Source organism: Poeciliopsis prolifica, unplaced genomic scaffold (genome assembly GCF_027474105.1).
Source record: "Poeciliopsis prolifica strain line A6 unplaced genomic scaffold, Auburn_PproV2 SCAFFOLD015, whole genome shotgun sequence".
NCBI classification, from domain to species: Eukaryota; Metazoa; Chordata; class Actinopteri; order Cyprinodontiformes; family Poeciliidae; genus Poeciliopsis; species Poeciliopsis prolifica.
In genome coordinates, this window is record NW_026562390.1 from 11394589 (window position 1) to 11415804 (window position 21216).

The 21216-nt window shown below is 37.2% G+C and overlaps 1 protein-coding gene across 1 annotated transcript; it reads left to right on the forward strand.

Annotated features, from left to right (window-relative positions):
• The first annotated feature begins 2175 nt into the window (after nucleotides 1–2175).
• On the forward strand, nucleotides 2176–20428 carry shc3 (SHC (Src homology 2 domain containing) transforming protein 3). Its single transcript, XM_055040375.1, has 12 exons — nucleotides 2176–5245; nucleotides 9490–9560; nucleotides 11752–11815; nucleotides 12604–12723; nucleotides 12864–12917; nucleotides 13103–13154; nucleotides 13236–13365; nucleotides 14010–14163; nucleotides 15383–15473; nucleotides 15578–15769; nucleotides 17608–17933; nucleotides 18013–20428. Exons 1-12 carry the CDS (start codon nucleotides 4619–4621, stop codon nucleotides 18139–18141), a joined length of 2010 nt encoding a protein of 669 aa, XP_054896350.1. The 5' UTR covers nucleotides 2176–4618; the 3' UTR covers nucleotides 18142–20428.
• Nucleotides 20429–21216: the final 788 nt, after the last annotated feature.

Sequence of the window (21216 nt, forward strand, 5' to 3'; positions counted from 1 at the left end):
TTTTTTTTTGGTTTTTTTAAATGTGGAATTTTATGGCGATAATGACATGTGGGGGACTGCATTATAATACCAGATGTTGTTTGGTGTGCTTAGCCTTAAATACGAGTTTGTTTGGGGGTTTTTATTTGCTGGTTTATATTGTATCTTGTTGCAGTAAATCGTAGATATTTTGGCTTCACAAGCGGCGCTGGCGTAAGAGAAAATAATGGATTTTTATCCTGTAGTGAGACTCTGTGTTTGAAGCGGATACAGTAAGTTTCAAATACTACCGACTCTGACACCCATAATCTGGTGCCATCACTGACAGGCTGCTGCCTAATGGGTAGCTAGTTATCCATTGGGTAGCTTAGTCCACCTGTGTGTGATTCCATCCCAGTTTCATCCCGGGACCACACCAGAGAGGTCAAGGATACAGTTGAGGGAAAGAACACACCGTCTGCTGGTACACAATGATGATGGTGGTGGCAGCATCATGCTGTGGTAATGTTGTCTTTTAGCAGGGACAGGCAAACTGATCAGAGCAGAGGGAAAAACTGATGGTGATTATTATGGTTAAGTCCTAGTTGAAAACATTTGAAGCTGGAGAAATGAGTGTCATGAGCACAAAGTCGAGCACCACATGTGGATGTGTCATTGGGCAGTTTAACCAATCGGCTGCAACTCTGTGAAAATAATGCATGAATATGTAAGTGCAGTGAGTTTGGCTGGGTGAAAGAGTGTGCGTTGAGCAACTTGACTAGACATATAAGCTGTTGTCAATGAATATTTTAAAACTTCTACTTGTCTGTAGATAAAGACAATATTGGGTCAAGCACTAAACGCGTCTCAAAATCCTCGAAACCCATGCTGGTTTTTAATGTCAAAATAAATTTACCAAACATTTGCCTTGAAGTGTTACACAATGTTGTTGTAGTGGTGGTGGTGTAATCTCTGAAAGTGGTACTGAAGTTGGCTTTTGTGGCAGCAGTTCTTCAATATGTATATTTTTCTAGTGGTGCAGACATGCATCTTGATTGACAATAAAGTAGTTCACCTTTAATTTACCAGAATCCTGTTGTCACACTATCAATGTGTTCTTGCTTTATTGTTATGAGCTAACTAAAAATATCTCATTTTACCAATTAATTGCTTCTGTTTTTTTTATTTTAAACCGTTTTCCTTCTCGCTTACCTGGAAGATTTTTTTTAACATGGCTTTGGTAACGAGGCAACAGCAGTCAAGTGAAATATTTGTCAGATAACTTGCTTTGCCTTTTCTTTTTTCTACCCCAACTCTTAACGACTCCATTCAGTTTAGGTATATAGCTCAATTTCACAACAAGGCACTTTACAAAGAAAAAAAAAAATCAACTATTCAGAAGAAAGTTGAGAAACCCTAATTGCACCAAATAATAAATGTGCATAATATTGTCTTCTGGAATATGCAAATACACAAATGTTTGTTTTAAAAGAAGAAAAAAAAACCCATTAGAGATACATAATTTTCCCCTCTTTCCTGTTATCTATAGCATTGTTCACAAATGCAATGCTTTAAACAGTGTCCTTAATTGTGGTCCATGTTGCTGTGCTGCACCGAGCACTGCTACTGGGATTCAGGACGTAGGAAAGGCATTGATTGAATCCAAGACCTTTAATAGATTGCTTTCTTTAGCTTAATATTATATGTTTTATCTAATCTATGGATTGACAAAAGCATGACAAAAAGCTGGTGTCTTATAAGCACTTTTCACAGAATGTGAATATATTCTTCTTAAATCTAATCTAATGTAATCTAGTCTAGGATGCATTTTGGTAAATGTTAGACTGACTTTTGTGTTTTTTATTATAAATGTTATTTAATTTTGTGTGTGTGGGTGGGGTGCTCTTCCATGGATGCCATTTGTGTCTAGTTTATTTCTCATTGTTGATGTTGTCATTCTTCCTGAATGAGTGATTGAAAAGTATCTGTCAGCGCATTTATTCTTTGACAAGTTTTTTGTTTTTGTTGTTGCATTTTTCAGATTTATTCTCATTTTAGAATATGGTTGTATTATTGTCCACCACTGAAAATGTTCCTAAAAAAAAAAAAAAAAAGATAATCAATATCCCTTTTTATTTTCTTTATCATCTTTTTTTTTGGCACTTTTTGGTGCCACTTTGTGTTTTATATATATATATATGTATTTTCCACTGAGACATTTTTGCTGTCAAAAATTTCTAAGCATACCTTACAGTAGGAATACAATGTACCATTTATGAATTACATAGCACCCATTCACAATAAAGACAGGGCAGACATATAATTCATATTCAATTACATAGTGTTTACTTCAGTTTAAATAAATTCAGTCTCCAGTTACTTTTCAGCTCAAAATATATTTGCAGTACAGTGACTGCATCTCCTTCAACAAATAAACAGTAAATTAGTAATTAAATGTGTAGGTGGTAACTGTTGACATGAATGTGAAGGAAAAAAGATGATAATGAAGGCAGTCCAACACACAGGGGTGGCAGTGTTTCTTCTGTTTAATATTTTGCACACATTTCTTGTACTTTGTTCTTTTATGAGAGCACAGAGGAAATATGTGTTGCAAATATGTCACCCTCGTTATTGTTTACCACATTTCTAAGAGGCTGGTGAGAAGAGGCAAAACACAAACGGCTGTCTGGAATGGTTTCTTCCACTATTCTGCAAGCCTCCCCTGAATGAGTCATCCAGCTGGCTCCTCATTGGATAAGACCATGCCATCCCAAGGGATTGCCTTGCAGAGGCAGAAAGGCCTTGCTTCCATTCACAGAAACACTGGTATGCCTGCCCGTTATTTCATTCACATAAAAGACTTAATATCGCATGTGGGTTTTTTTTTAGCCCTTGGCTTCCTTTTTCTCGTTCTCTCTTTCCTCTTCTTGTGATATACCAGGACCTGCCTCATCATCCCTGCCTTTATGTTTGCCTTTGTTTCTAAGGAGAAAAGGCAGACGTGCTCTTTTTTTTTTCTTCTGTCTTGCCAGGCAGGAAACAGAGATATTGGGAAGGACTGCAGTGCGAAATCTGCAGCACAGTGAGAGCAGAAGCTGCTTATGAATGAGTGTCAGTATTTCAGCTTTGCTAAATGCTGCTGAGGACATTTTATACAGATGTGTGCTTTCTGCTGACTGGGGGAGACAATGATGCTGTACTGCTCCGTTTCTTATCGGCTTTCTTGAGCTTTTTGTTTTATCATTTTGGCGTATTCACCTGAGAAAAATGTCAGTCTCTGCTTTATTTATTTATTTTATTCGCTTCTTTTATTCATTGCATTAATTTCATTCAGACTGAACCAGTTGCTGGGCATTTTTCTGAATCTTTGCCACCTTTCCAGAAGTCAATTTTGTAATTCATGTCTGGTTTTCTTTGTAGATGTTTTGGCCACATTTAAGTTGAAATGATAAATATTTTATTTTGGAAAATTTAAGCTAAATCATTTTTTTTTCTCTTTACGCATTTTAAGTTGAAATATGTTAGTGAGACGGTTAATACAGATTATCTGGTAGATTTTTGATTGTGCGACGCTGCTCTCCGGGCTTGGTGTCTGCTTTATGTTTCGTTGCTCTGGTAAAACAACATGGGTAATATTTTTAAATATATTTCCAGTCATGCCAGCTTATTACTGCATTTTTCTTTTTAGTTACTTATTTATTTTTATTTAAGATAACCTTTTATTTTGGAATTTTTATTAAAAGTTGCTCATATTTCTGATTCATTTGTGAGGTAATATCCTTGCGTATTTTTTTCTCTTGGAATTTTCTGCTGTTTCAAGATCCGATTTAATGCAGTTTTTTTTTTTTTATTTATTTTTTGCCAAGTATGATCATTACCCCCAACATCCCTCCAATCTTCATTTACTGTCCTCTGAGAAGCAAATAAGAAAGCAAGGAGTTGCAGGGAATAAATATGAGTCCAGGGAATTTAAAAACTGATTGGTTCTAGTCTGCTGTTAGTGGGAGTTTTTTCCCTCTCCCTCCAACAGGAAGTGATTTGCGGTGTTCAGCAAGCCTTTTGTTGAGAAGGTTTTCTCAGATCAGTGAGTCATGCTTCAGCTCTGAGCCGGCAGGCAGCAGCCAGCAGAGAGTATTTGCTCTTCCCTTGCAGTGTCCGTGATCATCAGCGACATTCATCTTTTTTCTGTTCCAATTTTGGGGATTTTTTTAAATTTTTTTTAATTTTTTTTTTTGAGAAGCAGCTTTGAGAAGGAAAAGCAGAAGCATCGCAGCTTGAAAACCTGCACCCCAAAAACTGGCCGGGTGTTTCTTTTATGCTCGACTTCTTGTGCGACAGTGTTGTGTTTCCACAGATTTTGTCTCTCACGGATTGGATTTCTGCTCCGGATTTTATTGAGAAACGATTTTACTTTGGTGACAGCAACAGCTCTGCACATTGAATCGCCACTGTAAACTCAACAGAGAGAGAAAAAAAATTACAGTCAGGTGGCCTGTGATTGCTGAGAGGCGTTTGCTGCCTGTGCTACTGCTGCTATGTTACAGGAGAGGGTTATCAGTGCGGTTCGGCCACGTCTGCCTGCACGCCTGTGAAGGAGGCAGGCTGTGTGTGTTGGTTGGTTGGTTGGTGGAGAAGAGGAGCGAGCTATAGAGAGAAGGGTATGCTTCACCGTACCAAGTATAACCGCTTCAGGAATGAGTCAGTAACATCCGTCGATGAGCTTCTCCACGGCCTGTCCATGAACCCCAAGGTCTCGGCCTCCTCCCACTCTGCAGTCGAGACATCCTTCGCACCCCCAAGCGAGGTCCAGCCCTCCTCCACCACCGCTGCCGTCCCTTCCAGCAACACAACCAGCCATGGCTCAGAGCATCTGGAGGATGGAGGCACCACCCTCTGCACCCTCATCAACAAGGTCTCCGGCCTGAAATTCAGCAACTCGGGCAGCCTGCTTGGCATCAAGGGTCTACCCTCGGCCGTCAAGGACCTGGCTGTGTCCAAGCTGCAAGGGGGTGGGGGTGCGGGCTCCAGTCCCAGCAGCGTGGCGGCGGCGGCAGCAGCAACAGCCGTCTCTGGTGTGGGAGGGTCTCAGTGCAGCTCCCATTCGACCCCCTGCACACAGTTGGAGACAGCTGTCAGCATGAGCAAGAAGAGCAGACTGGACGATCTCCAGCCTAGAGGAGAGGATTGGAATCCAGGTGGGGGTGGTGGACTGGTGAGCAAGCCCTCCAGAGGATGGCTGCACTCGAGTGAGAAGATATCTGGTCCAGGAGTCACATATGTCGTGAAGGTTGGTGCACTTTCCCTCTCATTCTTTCTCTCTATTTTTTTTTTCAATGGGAAGAGATTAGCTACCTCCGATGGGGATTAGAGAGTGAGAATGCAGTTGTGCATCACAACATGCCCTTGAGTGGGTGTGTGTGAGCTGGCTACTGCTGAAGGTTGAGCAATCAGAAAACAGACATTGAATAATTCAGGAAATGCAGAAGGTCAACACTGGTGGAAAAGTAGAGACAAAGCCCACTATGGCAACATGAAAAAAACAGGCTTTAAACCATTGGTTCATCTGGTTTTCTCCTGTGTGATGTATGTGAAGCTACAGCGTTATGCTTTTGTAACCATGGTGATGTGTTATTTCTGTACATCGTGCTCCTCTCCGAGCTCCACGGCTGCGTTAGCTCCCCGAGAACGGCTGAACGGGAAGAGACTCATGGTGTGTTTGTCTCATTGCAGCTGTTATCTCTCCCTAATGTTCTTCAGCCATCATGCATCATTTAAGTTGGTGCACAAGTAGAAGAGCTGCGAATGTCATCGTGCCAGCAATGAGTCACTAGCACAGAGTGATGATGCTGAGACCCGACTCTTCAAGGAAAGACAGATACGGGGTGCTGGGATAGAAAGCATTTTCACTGAAACCATGGTCATTGTTTTATAGCTTAATTGAATAAAATGATCTTTTATTCATGCGGTAGATTAAACAAAGCACTACTTTAGCTCTTAGAAAGGGATAAACACATCTAGTGAGACATGTTATGTACCAAATCAAGTTATACAAGATGACTAACATCACATGACACCTACTACAACTTTTCTGAATAAAGCCTACAGTCTGTTTGACCAGCGTGGCTTTCCATTAACTGCCCAGAAGGCAGACAGTACTTATTTTTGTCCAGTCAATGCTGCTGTGACAGGGGAAATGGGTCTGACTCCCCCAACCCCCAGCTCTTCCTGTCAGTTTGTGTCCTGCATGTATCGAGTTCAGCGTGGTGTTTCTGCTCACAGCACTTTTAATTAGCGTCATGTGGTCAACCCTCATACATCATGCACCATTACACTGGAGAGGGCATCGACTCACTGTGACATTGTTTACCTTCACTTTCCTTCTCCTTTTGTTGCTGTTGTTTGGTAAAATAAAAATAATAATAATAAAAGAGAAAGTCAACATGAAATGGTTTCAATTTTTACTTATTGGAAGTAAAATTCTGTTATCGTTTCTGGTACTATTGTGATAATGATATAAGTGATGAGAAAACTATGTGTTTTTAGGTAATTGTTTATTTTTGACAGCATGACAAAACAAACAACTGCTTCTCTTTAACACCATACCATTTGAAATAGACCTTCAGAAAACACCAGTTCTGTACACTGAGTATATTCTATAAAGAAATATACTTTATATCACTAATGTGCATGTTGTAATTGCATTTAATTATGTTTTTGGGTTTCCTGTTGTTCATTGATGCTGTCATGGGACACATAGTGGCAAAAATGCTAAAAACAACTCTGACAATACAGTAAATTTGTGGCAGTTTTCACACATCAACACTTGGAATTAACTACTGTGATAATATGTCCAAATTCTCACTATGCAAATAATAATAAAAAAAATCATGAAAACAGTAAACACTGCAATAAATGTCCACCCCTTCGTTTCACCCAACCTTAGGCTGGATAAGCTCTAGACGCATCCTAAGTTAACTTCCAGTTGGATTTATTAGACTATTTTTCAACCTTGTGGAATTATGTTTTTAAAATTTTTAGCAGCTAATCTCATTCTGTTCATTTTCACACATTGTTATGCTCAATGTTTTGATGCCTGGCATGTCTATTAATCCTGTTAATCCCTGGGTGGTATATTCTGTCAAGATGCTGGTGTGGTAATGCTTTCAGAATAAAGTTCAGCAGGTTGGACTTTGGTTGAACAGTTAAGATTTTATGACAAATTGCAGCCTAGTCAGCACAACCGGATCATGACAAAATCTTGGCCCGATCGTAGAGAAGTCCCTCCGGTCTCTGGATAGCGTTCAACACATATTCCCCATAGTAAACGTACAGCCACATGCAAACGTTCCACATTTACGTCATGAATGTCATGCAGAAGATGTAAAAATGTTCTTCTTTGGATCCTGGCCTTGGATTGTCTGCTGATGCATCTGGAATCCATTAGATTAGATTTGTTTTCTCCACAATTATTGGCACGCTTGGTTTCAATATTTACAATCCCCCTTTGCCAATAGGACAACGGTAGTCTTCTCATAAAACATTTTGTAATATTGCAATTTTTTTCTAGATCATCCAGAATCCTCTGTTCTCTCTGTTACATTACTCTCTTTAGCCCATTCCACTGGATTTATTTTGGATTTTGGTAAGGGGACTGACTTGGGAATGGGACGAGATAAAAATTTTTTAGTTCAAAAATACTTGATGTATCCCAAAGGGAAATTAAAGAGTTATTGCAGATGATGATGAAGTGGACAGCAAGGGTCTCTTGTAGTAATGAGTCCTGCAGGACGTACTAACAACTCAATATCCTGGCAGGAGAGACAATATTCCACAGTAACATATCCTGGATGACACCACCACTTGTTGGCAAGTACTGCTAGTCCACCTCATTTTCTTTTCGCTGCCACTCTTTAAGTCGCTCTCTGATTGTACGGTTTGAAGGCCGATCTTGAGATGGTGGAGTCCGGGATATTATTCTTGACTTTTATGATTGATTGAAGAGAAGATTTGAGCTTCCTTCTTCATTCTCTGGCCTTTGGTCCTGCTCTGCATCCCTGTAGCCTCTTTTTCAACTCTTAGTCATAATTCAAGTATAATCTGAGCTTTTGAGATGCTAATCAGCAGCTCCTGGTTGCAAACACTAGTTGCCACAGTTGCGCATCATGAGAACCGTCTTTCCAGCTGCACAGCATTCAAAACCAAAGTTTGTTTATTGATATTTCCACTAGTTTTTATGGAGACTTGGAGATTGCAAGTCCTTGTGTAATTCTGCATATTGCAGTACTATTTGTTTTAAGCTTTTTAGTTATTGCTCTGATGATAAATATGGTCACAATTTGGGAAGAACCCAGTTTTTATTTCCAATTCTAGATATATGGAGATTAATACACACCTGCCTCATTTGAACAGCATGTTCACCAGTCTTTCCCATTTTGTGGTGAAGAGGAATCGTTTCTATGAAACATTTATACGCTACGGGAAGCAGCAGAGAAGAAATGTCAATGATGTGCTCAGAATAAGTCTTCTCTTCCAATTTTAGAACAGTTTGATATATTTTTGGGCTTGTGCAAGTGAGCTCTTCATATCCGTTGTTCTGAAAATAGATAACGCTGCCAGTCTGCACATGTCACTGTGACATAGAAAGTGTTTGTTTGCTAAAAGTTGTTAAATAGCAACATAGCCAAGAATGGAGGAGTTATCTGCAATTTATGGTTTTAATATGTTTATAGTTATGAAAAAGTAGGGGGAACATTAAGGTTCTTGGATGCTAAATTAAGAATATGATTCTGCTAAATGATACAAATTTGTCAGCACAAAATGATCCTGATTGGTCCAGTATCATTCAAGCGTAAGATGTCTGTAATACGAGTAGCTCTCATGTACTGTGACTTGACTTCAGTGCAAGACACACTGATATTTATGAAGAGATAAATCACTGACATTACTTTTTGTTTGCTTTCCTTCCTTCATTCCTTCTGTCCTTCCTTTCTATATTCCTTTCCTCCCTCCATGTGTCCTGCATGTATTTTCCACTCCCTGTGTTCTTTCTTTTTGCTTTTTAAGCTTTCATATTTAAAATCTGCCTGTAGAAATATCTGCCATAGCTTTTTTTAATGAACTTTCATGTTTTCATATTTAAATCGGTAAGTAACAGACGGAGGACTCTGGAAAACTGAGTTTGGAGAATTCTGGATTTTTTTAACTTAAAGTAAGCGCTGGACAGTATGGCATTAACATGTGTATGAAAACACAGCTGTACACCCCAGGTCACCAGCAAGGAATAAAACTGATGCATTTAACTTTTAGCTGCCAGTATGCATCTCATACAACACTGATTGATACAAGTAGGATGCAGCTACTTCACATTTAACACCTCTCCAGTTCAATCGCCTTCTCAAGTACCTAGTATAAAAATTTTGAACACAATGATTATGAATCCACAGCAGGACTCTGGTGACTTTGATCTTTGTTGCCTGGCCAAATATGTTGTATATTGTACATAAAACTCATGATAGTTTGTCTTCTTTGCAGTATCTGGGCTGCATAGAAGTCCTACGATCGATGAGATCCTTGGATTTCACTACAAGGTCACAAATAACAAGGTATGTTAAAACATGGTGTGGTTTTCTTCATTCAAAATCTTGGATTTTATGGCTTGTTGCTTTTAAGATTACTCAGTTTTTTTCACTTGAAAATGGTAGCTTGTATAAGGTTGCTTTCTATAATTATTATTAAAATATATGGCTATCTCGTAATACTTCCTGGTGACAGTATCTCAGATAAAATTTATGTGAATATATTTGGGACTACTGATTGTTTTTGATATAGACAATATGGCTCTCTGCCCAGGTCACAGTCACAGCTCAACAGTTTAAAGACAAAACTGATTCTTTGTTTCACAAACATTTTTGTTTAATTCCATCTTTGCATGTCCAGTTCGTGTTTAAAAAAAAAAAAAGATTGGACCATATTCAGCTTTCTGTATGCTGAATTAGTATCTAATTCACAGCTTCTGATTCCACAGTCGTTAACGTTTAAATCATTTCAATTAGATTTAATGATAAAGTCTTCAAAATCTAGAAAGTGTAGGAACTGTTTCTACACTGAGTTGAGATCCCTTAATACAAAGTTGGAATATAAAACTTGTATTGTGGAAAAAACATACAAACAAAATATTTACAATTCAAATATGTCCATCTATGTCTTCATACAATACATTAACATAACAAATTTGCAATGGAGATGTTTAACATTTTGCTATGCAGAGTGAAAATGAACTGAAGTATAATGATGTAGTGGTTGACTCTGTTGCGAGTGAATGGAAAATAAAAACGAGCATAAAGTTAGATGTACATATTCCTGTATGCAAAAGATAAAATCATGAAACAGTTCACTGCTTAACCTTAAAAGAGAAAAGATCAATTACTTATTTAGTTGATTAACAAATGACTGAAGCTCCTCTTCTTCTGTAAGCCCATTTTTCAGTCCGTGTTTGTATATTGCAGCAGTGACACTCTGTGATTAAAGTGACTCAGACCCTGACAATGACTCAGTGGCTCTATTGTGTCAGAGTCCAAATGAGCCCTCTCCTCCTCCAAAAAAAGCAACACGCAAAATACAATACAGAGACAATTAAACCCATTTTAATAAGAGTTGCACAAGTTAGAAAATCTAATTATATGTATCTAATTAATGTAAAACATTGAACATTATTGATTCATCAAAGGTGTGTGTAATAAAATGCTGCAAAATTTCTATTTTTGATGAAGATGGCTTCTTTCTTGTGTATCTAAGCAACAAAACATTCAAATCATTGTCCATTAAAGAGGTAAAGCAATCATTTTTATTGATGTAAACTCTAATTATTTGTTCACTTTGACGTTCCTGTGATTCCATGACTTTGTTTTGAGTTTGTAACCACTGCTGACGCAGTGAAGCAAAGCCTGATGGGAATTAGTTCATGTCTTGTCCACTTTTCTCCAGGACTTCCTGAGCTTGGCTATGTTGCTGTGTCACATGATTAACCTTTCTTTTGTTCGGAATGTGAGGCAAAAAACTCCCAAAACATAAGTTACAGAAGAATAAAGTACATATCTTTTATTAGATTTATCAAAAAGATAAGTTTCTTATTTTTGAATTGTGCACATTTTTAATTAAATTCGTCCTATTGTTCATCACTTTTTAATTTGTGTGCTTGTCGTCTGTGTATGAATCCTTACTTGCTCAAAAGTGTGTGAAAGACTGAAACATAATCCAAAGTGAACAGCGTTTTTCTTCCTTGTGGAGAAGCACAATCTAATGCCTGTCTGAAGCATAGGTATTTAGAAGATGAACAAGCGTTAACACAAACACATTTTAATCTGTATAATGAAATAATCATATGCACAAAAGTAAACTATCTTCAAACTTGGTGGGAAAAAAAAACAATGCTTTCAAATGACACATTAAAACATGGTCCTTTTAATGTAGGCAGGATTGCATTGGAGACAAAATATCTTTGCTAAAACCTCCTTCATAATGACTTGTTTTTTATTTTAATTTTTTATACAGTGTTGTAATATCTATCTTCACAAAAATGAAAAAGCTACTCTATTAATTAATGATTTAGTCATTCATTACTATAGCTCTATATTAATGTTAGGAATATTGAATGTTTTAAAAGCAGTTTTAGATGACAAGCACAATTATAGTAACATCATTTTCAGTAAGTATCAAACTGAAGTAACAATGGGAAAACAATCCATGTTATTGCTGATGACACTGATCATGGTTGTCCTCTTACCCTCCCTGAAGGGAAGCAATCAGCCTGGTGTGTGAAGCAGTTCCTGGGACCAAAGGAGCGCTGCGGAAAAGAAAGGTATGCCGACAAACGGAAACACCGTCCAGATCCCAGAAGAATATATGTGAACTGCTCAGTCGTTTGAAGAAGCGTAAAGGACATTAGATATTCATTTACCCTTCTGTGGTCTATTTATAGAACCCCTCTGTATGTTTTGCCCCCTCCACCCCCACTCCCTTTTACCTTCCTGTATGTGAAATGAGGCAGAGAAGGGAGATGAAGACGAATGGCGCTATGTCTGCGTGGGCGTAGCTTCAGCCCACAATGTATTGCACACTGCACAGTGCTTAGTGACTCATGTAGTTCACAATATCTGTGATCAGGAGGCTGAGCTGCGGTGTGTGAAAGTGGATTCTGTTTGTGGGCCTTAATGTGAAGCATTATTCTGCTCTCTAAAGCTTCCTCAAATGTCAGAAAAGACAATATAACAAAAACAGAATGAGTACCATCTAATTTCTCTGAATGGAGGTTCTGATATTAGAGGATGTTCCTGTGGATGTGTGACAAACACATGATGATGACATCGGCTTAATACAGAGAATCTTAAATAACTTTGGCCTTTTTTATCTGCCCACTCCCCTTTAAAAACCTTCTTTTAAACGGGATAAAAGTTATATTTGGTATCAGATTCACACTGGAGAGTTTTTCTTGTGTTGTTTTGAGTTTCTTAAACGTTTAAAATTTGGGTCAGAAATCTGTAAGTTGATTTAAGTTTTTTTTTTTTTTTTTTTTTTTTTTTGTTTGCATGAAACAATTTTTTTTCTTCTTCTTCTGTCTCTCTCTGTTTCTTCCCCTGCTCCTTTCAGCCACCATCCAAAGCTCTGTCCAACATTTTGGGCAAGAGTAATCTCCAGTTTGCTGGCATGTCCATCAACCTGAATATCTCCACCAGTAGCCTCAACCTAATGACCCCCGACTGCAAACAGGTCAGTCTCCAACATTCCCCCAATTACGTCCAAAATTAACTCATTATGGGTGACTTAATTTTGGACTTTTAAACTTTATTTCACAACAATTTGTATGTGCACAAAATATTGAGTATACAAATGGATTTTTTTTCTGTCAGATCATTGCCAACCATCATATGCAGTCTATCTCCTTTGCATCAGGTGGAGACCCTGTAAGTATTTCCAGCATTATTTTTCAGTTTACCAGCATATTTGTTGAATGGAGAGTCAGTATCTGAGATTTAATGAAAATTACCTCAATCTGTCAAATACAACTTAATGCATGAAGTTTATCTATCACAATGTATTTGCAGTATTATATCAGTGAAATTTAACGAGTTATATTTTATTCTTATAGGATACAACAAATTATGTTGCCTATGTAGCAAAGGACCCGGTGAACAGAAGAGGTGAGGATGCATTTCTCTGACATTCATAAAACGGTTTAATGTGCAGCATGTTCTTTACTGCTGTAATCTGACCCTTCTCAGCATGTCATATCCTTGAATGCTCTGACGGGCTCGCTCAGGATGTTATCAGCACCATCGGCCATGCATTTGACCTTCGCTTCCAGCAGTACCTGCAGTGTCCCTCAAGCAAAATGTCCTCAGTCCATGACAGGTAAGAAGTCCAAAAACAAAATGGATGTTTGAAATGCCTTTTTTTAATTTTCCTTTATTTCATAAATGCTCATACACTGATTTAGATTTAATTTACCTGCTTTGACTTTGTTTTGATTTCAAAATTTCCCTTGTCAAATAGATGGAATAAATTGACAGTCGTTTCACTACTTTCTGTTTCGAATAAAACTTAAGCTGAATCTGTGATAATGACAAGCAACTTACTAAATATACTTTTATTTTTAGCATTTTTATAAATAAAATAAACAGTCTTTAAAGCAAGAATATGTTCCAAAAAGCCTACATTTATTGTAGGATTGGAGAAACAAACAATCCTAGTTTGTTTTTGCAAGCCCAAATGAGCATTGTTTTGTGATTTGAAAGGTGAAATTGGTGTTTTCAAAAACAATAAAACTGAAAATATTTTAAAAAGCTTGAATTAGAAATTGTAAACTTCATATGAATTCAATGTTAACATTATGGGGAATGAACTTTTATTAAGAACTTCTTAAGAACATACAGAGGAGAAACCGTAACTTTTAAGAAGAAACATTTCTGTTGATTGTTCAGTTTCAGCTGTTGGCGAGTTTAGGTTCTGCTTTACATATATTTTATGGTTATCCATGCTTACTGCTTTTTCTCCAGAGTATTAAACATGGAGGAGTTGGCATGGACAGAGGAAGAAGAGGAGTCAACAGAACACCCTTATTATAACAACATCCCCGGCAAAATGCCACCCCAAGGAGGCTTTATTGATACTCGACTGACGAATCAGAATGCAGCATCTGAAGGAGGCCAAGTAGAAGTTTTATAACTTGCTACATTCTAAAGCACAATAAAACAATCATGTGGATGAGTTTTGTCTTAAAAAAATAAATCAGCACCTCATTAAAAAAAATCGCTAAGATTATAGCATTCTTTTTGTCTTTATATGTCATTGACTTGAGACTACAATGCTATTAAAAAGTATTCTGTCTGTGTGTTTTTAGTTGACTTAAATGTTTCAGACTGTTACAGAATTTCATATCAGACGAGGATAACTTTAATCAACACACAATGCAGTTTTCATATTAAGATTTGACTTACCTGGGAGAAAAAGCTATCCAAACCAACCTTATTTTATGTGAAAATAAGGTTTATTTTATTTGCCCTCTAAACCTAGTATCTGATTGTGTTGTTGGGGGCAACAACTGCCATCAATTATTAGTGAAATCTTTCATATTGCTACAAAATTTTTTTGAGAATCTTTGTTTTAAATTAGTCATGCTTGAAGGTTTTCAAGACTAAACAGCCTGTTTATGTTCACACCAGTGCATCTCAATTGGACTCAAGTGAAGACTTTGAGTAGGCCATTTGAAAATAATGTTTCATTCAGAGGTAGAAATGCAGATGTGTTGATTTTATATCATTATGGTGTTGCTTAACCCAAATGTCCTCAAGCTTAAGGTCACAAACTGATGGCAGGATATTCTTCTTTCGTGTTGGAAAAAAGCACAAATTACAGTTACAATGACAGTTCTTGATGTTGAAAAACATCTCCATCAAAATGTTTGACTGTCAGTACAATTTTTTCCCCAAAAAACATTGTCATTTTCTTTGTGACATAAGGGGAAACACACCTTCCAAAACATTTCAACCTTTTGTCTTGGAACGTTTCCATGTGTGCCATTTTGTCCCAGTCAGTTCTCAGCTTCCAATAATAAAGAACTTTTCATATTTAATGCATAATTTAACAAGGACAAATACACATACTTCCTCTGATTAAAGATATAATTTTAAATTAGCTTTTCTGTATTTATTCAGGTTATTATTGATTCTTAAAATGTATTCTATGATCTGAAACATTTAGGTATGATGATGTTTATTCTTCAAACAACTGTATACACTAAAGGATCTGATTACTTGCGATAACTTTATCCTTTATTTTGAATGTTAGCCAAATGATAGTTAAAGCTGTTTAATCCTAGATTCAGCATAATTTATTGAGAAATAAATTCACTACTTGTGCGTCTGATCAGACTGGTCCGGGCTTGGTGGATCAGACGTACTACCAGGGACGGCATTGTGAAAACTGGGCTGACGAAAGGAAAGCCATCTTCCTGCAGCAGGGTAGGAACCACCAAAACACTCCAGTACAGTAGGCACATCTTTACTCCTGGACCACGTTGTCACTTCAGCAGGCTGACTTTACCTTTGTTTCTGCCAATATTCAGGATCTTTTGATATCAGCAGTCTGCCAGAGACTAAAGGTCAGACACCAAAAGCAGCGGAGATGCCCATGTATGTGAACACCCAGCAGATTGATGCCCAGGTGCTTGCAGCTCTCCAGGCAGAAGCAGAAAATGCCACAAAGGGCACAGAGGAGGCAGGCAAAGAGAGCCCCCAGAAGGACCTGTTTGACATGAGTAAGACTTGATTCATTTCTAGTTAATGGTTAGTTACTCCAGATAGTTGCTTTGTATAATAGAATTAGAAGATTTTAACTTGGAATACTGCAAAAAGACAACATTTTTTAGACCTAATATTTTTGGAAGAGAGGAGTCCCATTGTGTTGACTGCAATTCAAAGACCTTACAACTTACAAGCTCTCATCAGAGTTCTGTAGTTTGAGCTATTTTCCTTGCAGCTATTTGAATGCAGTCAAAAACAAAAGCCCTGCATATAATTTAGTAACTTGTAGGTCAAAGGTCAAAGTTAATGGATTTGTTGTGGTTTGGAGACCACAACAAATACTTAAGAGTGTTCTATATTGCCTGCCACAGATTTGCTGATGGATTTAGATCTCTGGTCTTTATAGCGTTGCATGGGTTCGTTGAGGTTTGTGGGCATTTTTTTCACTCGTCACTGTTTCAGTGTTACTGCCACATATTAGGGCTGAGATCTGAGGTTCTTCTGGGCCACTGCATCACTTTGTTTCACTTCTTATTTGCCATCTTACATATTTAGCTCTCACGTCAAGTGTATAATTGTGTATTTGTCCAGGAACAATTTCTGGTAAAAGTTATTTGTATTTTCATGTATGATATAAGAACTGCTATTAGTAGCTGGCAAACCTAATTAAAGCCAAAATCATTGAATTATGTATAAGGTTTTTTGCTTTATGAATCTGTGCTATTCCACATGTATTGGTACTACTGTGTAAGAGGAACAGAAAAGCCTAAAAATAAAATGCTTTTGACATTTAGTTTGAGTACTTATGTTAAAAATTACTCTAAAATTGATTAAGCCAGATTATTTTCTTGTGTAAACTTTTATGAGAAATTAGGTATGTACCAATTTCTACGTGATTCTGTAGGCCTATTTCTCTTCCGAAGGCCCTGGAAGCTTTCATATTGTACATGGACAAATCTTGTTTTAATCCATTAGTAAAATGAAAATGCATCCCTTTCAGCAGTATTTTATCAAAGAAAAAGTTAGATAAAAGAAAATAAAAAATGCTTGTTTCTCAATGTGAGACTTGACTACCTCATTGAATATTCTTGAATAAAAAGTTGGATCATTATAAATTGTTATGCATCTCTAATAACAGGTACATTTATTTTAAGGCTTTTTAAACATCTTTACCAGGGATGCCATTAAATGCAGTGGTTGCTGTAATTAAGATAATTACAGCGGTTCACAGCGTTTCCTCTTTATGCATGTCTTATTTAATTACATCATGTCAGCAAAAAGATGAGAAGATAACAGTGTTAATGTTGGTGTATGGCTTTATTCTTTCCTTCTTTTAACCCCCAATTTGACTTGACTACTGATTTTATATCATCATATGAGAAAGTATTTTTTTCCCATACTGATTTCTTCTGTTTCTGCTCTTTTATCATTTATCAGATTTCAACAAAAGACTAAAATAGTCAGAGCAAATTGTAAAAACGAGATGAAACCCTCTCTTAACCACTGTGACCTTATGTGAAACATGTAATCCCCCATTGTAAAATCATGAATGAACTTTGTTTGAACACAATTTTTGGGACGTTAAGTTAAATTTCAGTCAACACACTCGAAACTGCAAACTTCTCTCTGACGACAAATGGTTACCAAGTCATTTCTCAGTCTTTGGGACTCCAGTAAACTGCACAGAGCTTTATTATCTACTAATGGATATACATGGAACAGTGGTGAACCTTCCCAGATTGGCCGGCCTACTTCCCGTACATGATGCAACCCAATCAAATACGGAAATATTTTTACACTCTTATGAACTACAATTTTCTGTCGTGACTCTTCTTTTCCTCTCACACACTAGAGCCCTTTGAGGAGGCCATTCAGTCCCAGTCCCAGCCACTGGCCCCAGGGCAGTCCCAGACTCAAGTGTCCAACCTTCAGAAGGCAGCATCTGTGGACAACTCGAGCCCTCTCCTTGTGCGATCTTTGGCTTTCCGCGCGCAAGAGGAGCTGGAAGGTCAGACGTGGTACCACGGCAAAATGAGCCGCCGCGATGCCGAGAAACTGCTTAAGAGCGATGGGGACTTTCTTGTCCGCACAAGCACTACCAACCCAGGGTCCTACGTTCTGACTGGTATGCACAATGGACTTGCCAAACATTTACTGCTTGTGGACCCTGAAGGCACGGTAAGAACAGGATAAAAAGCTGGGGTTGGAGTGTGAAACCAAAACTGATTCTTAACGTTTGTTTTCTTTTGTTTCAAAGGTACGGACAAAAGATCATATATTTGACAGCATTAGTCACCTTATTGGCCATCACCGTGACAACAATTTGCCAATTGTCTCAGCTGGGAGTGAACTCTGTCTCCATCAGCCTGTTGAAAGGAAATTGTGATGCTTGAAATGCCTGATGGGAAGCAGAGGGCCTTTAAATGCCCTCTCCTGGAACTGGAAGATGCCTGCAAAAGGCTCTATGTGCTCAACACTGACCTGCTTTACTGGAGTCACTGGAGTACTCAAGATTTGTTAAGGATTAAGGAAAACTATTTATAGAATTGCTATTATTTTGTTGTGATGACTGAAATGCTATATTTTTGAGAAGAAAAATCGGTGCATTTGGACTTAATACTTTGATTTGGTGTTTGAAGAATCAATAAAGCGACAAATTGTTCATGTAGTTTAGATAAAGTGCAGATAAAACCTCAAAGAGGCGAGAGGAATATTTTAAAAATAAAAACTCTAAACTAAGTTTTTGTCTGTCAAGCACAACCATATTTCTACTGAAAGTGTTGACTCAGTGGTTGAAGAATCAGAAACGGCTCTTTTAAATAAATTCTAATAGAAAAAAAAAAATGCCCTGAAACTGACCATTAGTTTGACAGCTTGATTTATTAGTCTCCATATGAAAGCTACTTTTGTTGGAGATTGAAGCTGTTGTCACAGTGTCGGGGAGCAAACGGACACCTTTTCATACTGCTGTCAATGGCTTTAGAGATCAGCCTTTTTTTAATAATTATAAAGTATTTCCTTGTGTCACTGCAGCCGCATGACTTCAAATCAATTGTTCTCGTGGCCGTGTTCGTAGACCTCGATTCCCCTTTATTTGAAAGGAGGTGCTTGTGTATGCTGACACTGTAAAAAAAACAAACAACTATATATATATATATTTCTGCTTTTTCAACCAGTGATTTGTTTTGAATTGGTTTTCTCTGATTTCTTTTAGGTGTTTTGTCGGTGATTAGTTTTTGGTGCTTGATTCATACGATTTAATATCCTCCTATTTTAAATGAACGCGCTCGGCTCTTTGGGTGAACTTTTTAGAAAAAGGGTTTCTGTTTTTTGAATGATCACAAATGAATAGCACAATCAGAGATCTGTTTCAGTCGCACTGGATGAGTGATCACTGTTTCAAGGTGTCATTAATGGACATGTTGCTTTTACATCCACTAAGGTTAGAACAGATTATTCACTTGCACTTATTGAAAATGCAGTTGCATAGATTCAATGTGTTTATCTTAAGTCACGACTAGGCATGGGCTGGTCAGTGTTACGTCTGTACATAGCCCTCATTTGGACCTACATATTTAGGCTTTGCTCACTCAAAACTGCCAGCTAGGTCTAAAAGTGATTTAAACTTACAATTAAAAAGAAAATCCACAAAAAGTCTGTAGCTTGTGCTAAAATGACGGAAGCAAATTTAAAGACAGCTTGTATTTTATTGGTATGAATGAATTTGATTCTTTTTATCAAATGAGATAAAAAATGTCTTCCCAAATATTCTGATTTTTTTAGATAAAGAGTAAGGAGTGGCACAAACCGTGTACATACTTGTGCTTAAATTGCAGATAAAGTGTTTTTACTTTTAAGCAGTAGAGGGAGTATATTGACAACCAAACCTTTTATTGTTTATATCACCAGAAATAAAGTCCAGCTCCCTTTTCATGAGGAAATATCCTAATTTCCAACCAGAACTGCTGCACTCTCCTACAGAGGCAGCCTCTCGATTACTGATTAAACAGAGATTATGCTGTGTTGGCAGAATATCTGAGGCATTTGATGAATTTATTTTGTTTTGTTTTGAGGGGGGAATCAGTAATTACTTAGAAATGATATTAAAACCACAGCTGCTAAACTGGAAAAATCTTGTAAACTCATAGCTCAAGTAGTAAAGGTATTATAGTAATCTAGATTCCCCAAACTTAAGTTCATTCCACTGCTCTTTTTTTCAGTCTTAGTAAAACAGGACTACATTTAGACTTATAGTAAACACATAAAAATATACAGAAAAACAAGCTGAAAAATGGTGAGGTGCGTTGTCAACATACAGGAAAATACTACGCTTCAATTTCTTTTATTTTAAACTGAAAACAACAATTATTCCGTCTGTTGCTAAACTAAGCTTTAATAATGATGCTATCTACAACATTTTTTTCATGTGGTTGATTAAAAATGTAGAGAAAACATCGCTAAGTTCAGTAGTAGTTGTTCAGGTGATTATTGCCCAGAATGTTATACATTTTTTCCATGTTTTATTTTGCTGTAATTCAATTAATCAAACTTTGTAGAGGTAGCCAGCTTTCAGTCAGATATGTTGCTTGTTGCTTCCCGATTGTTGTTTCTGAAAACTGCTTCAGAAGCTGAAGTTATGCCTTCACTTTCTCTGGTAATGCGAGCCAGCCTATGCCAAATCATATATATATATATATATATATATATATATATATATATATATATATATATATATATATATATATATATATATATATATATATACTTCAGCCACTAGGTGCCATAAAAGTACCTTTTGTTTGAGTATTTGTTCATTTTAGATCAAAGTTAATGCCATCTGTATACAACTGCTCCTATAAACCGTTCAGTGATAGGTCTTACTATTCCATGAAGAAAGAAACTCACATTTTGATAGGGTTAGTGGAAATGATCTGCAGCTGCTCTGGAAACTGCCTGTTTTTTTGTTTCTACTCTCTCTCTTTTTTTTTTTTTTCAAATGGCTTCATTCTTACTGTTGTTGTCAGGACTCTGATGGATACCAAATGAATGGGGCATTGTGTTTGAAATGCACTCAACCACTTGAGTTGTACCAAAACAAGTACGTGTTCAATGAGTTTGACAAGACAGATGCAATGTAATATAACGTGCCTGTGTTTTGCTGCAAGAAGGTGTGTATAGTAGGGGGAACTGCACAGCAACCTGTTTGGTCACGGACCTTTGACATACTATAAAACACTTTTACTTCTTTACATCTTTTACTTCTGCAATGTTTGTGACTAAATTTGAGCAAACTTGAGAACATGCAAAAGGGAACAATACTAAATTTTCTAAAAAAAAAAAAAAAAAGAAACGAGCAAATTAGACAAAATTTTGAAGAAGGTGAAAACAGCTTCATACTTGAATGTAACAGACTGAACCTTATTATTTCTGCAATGTAAAGAATCTACTCCACTAAAAACGC

Coding starts and splice junctions, on each gene's coding strand:
- shc3 (XM_055040375.1), top strand. CDS start 4,619: ATGCTTCACCGTACCAAGTATAACCGCTTCAGGAATGAGTCAGTAACA. Junction 12,724..12,863: donor TGACCCCCGACTGCAAACAG/GTCAGTCTCCAA, acceptor TTTTTCTGTCAG/ATCATTGCCAACCATCATAT. Junction 15,474..15,577: donor AGCCATCTTCCTGCAGCAGG/GTAGGAACCACC, acceptor GCCAATATTCAG/GATCTTTTGATATCAGCAGT.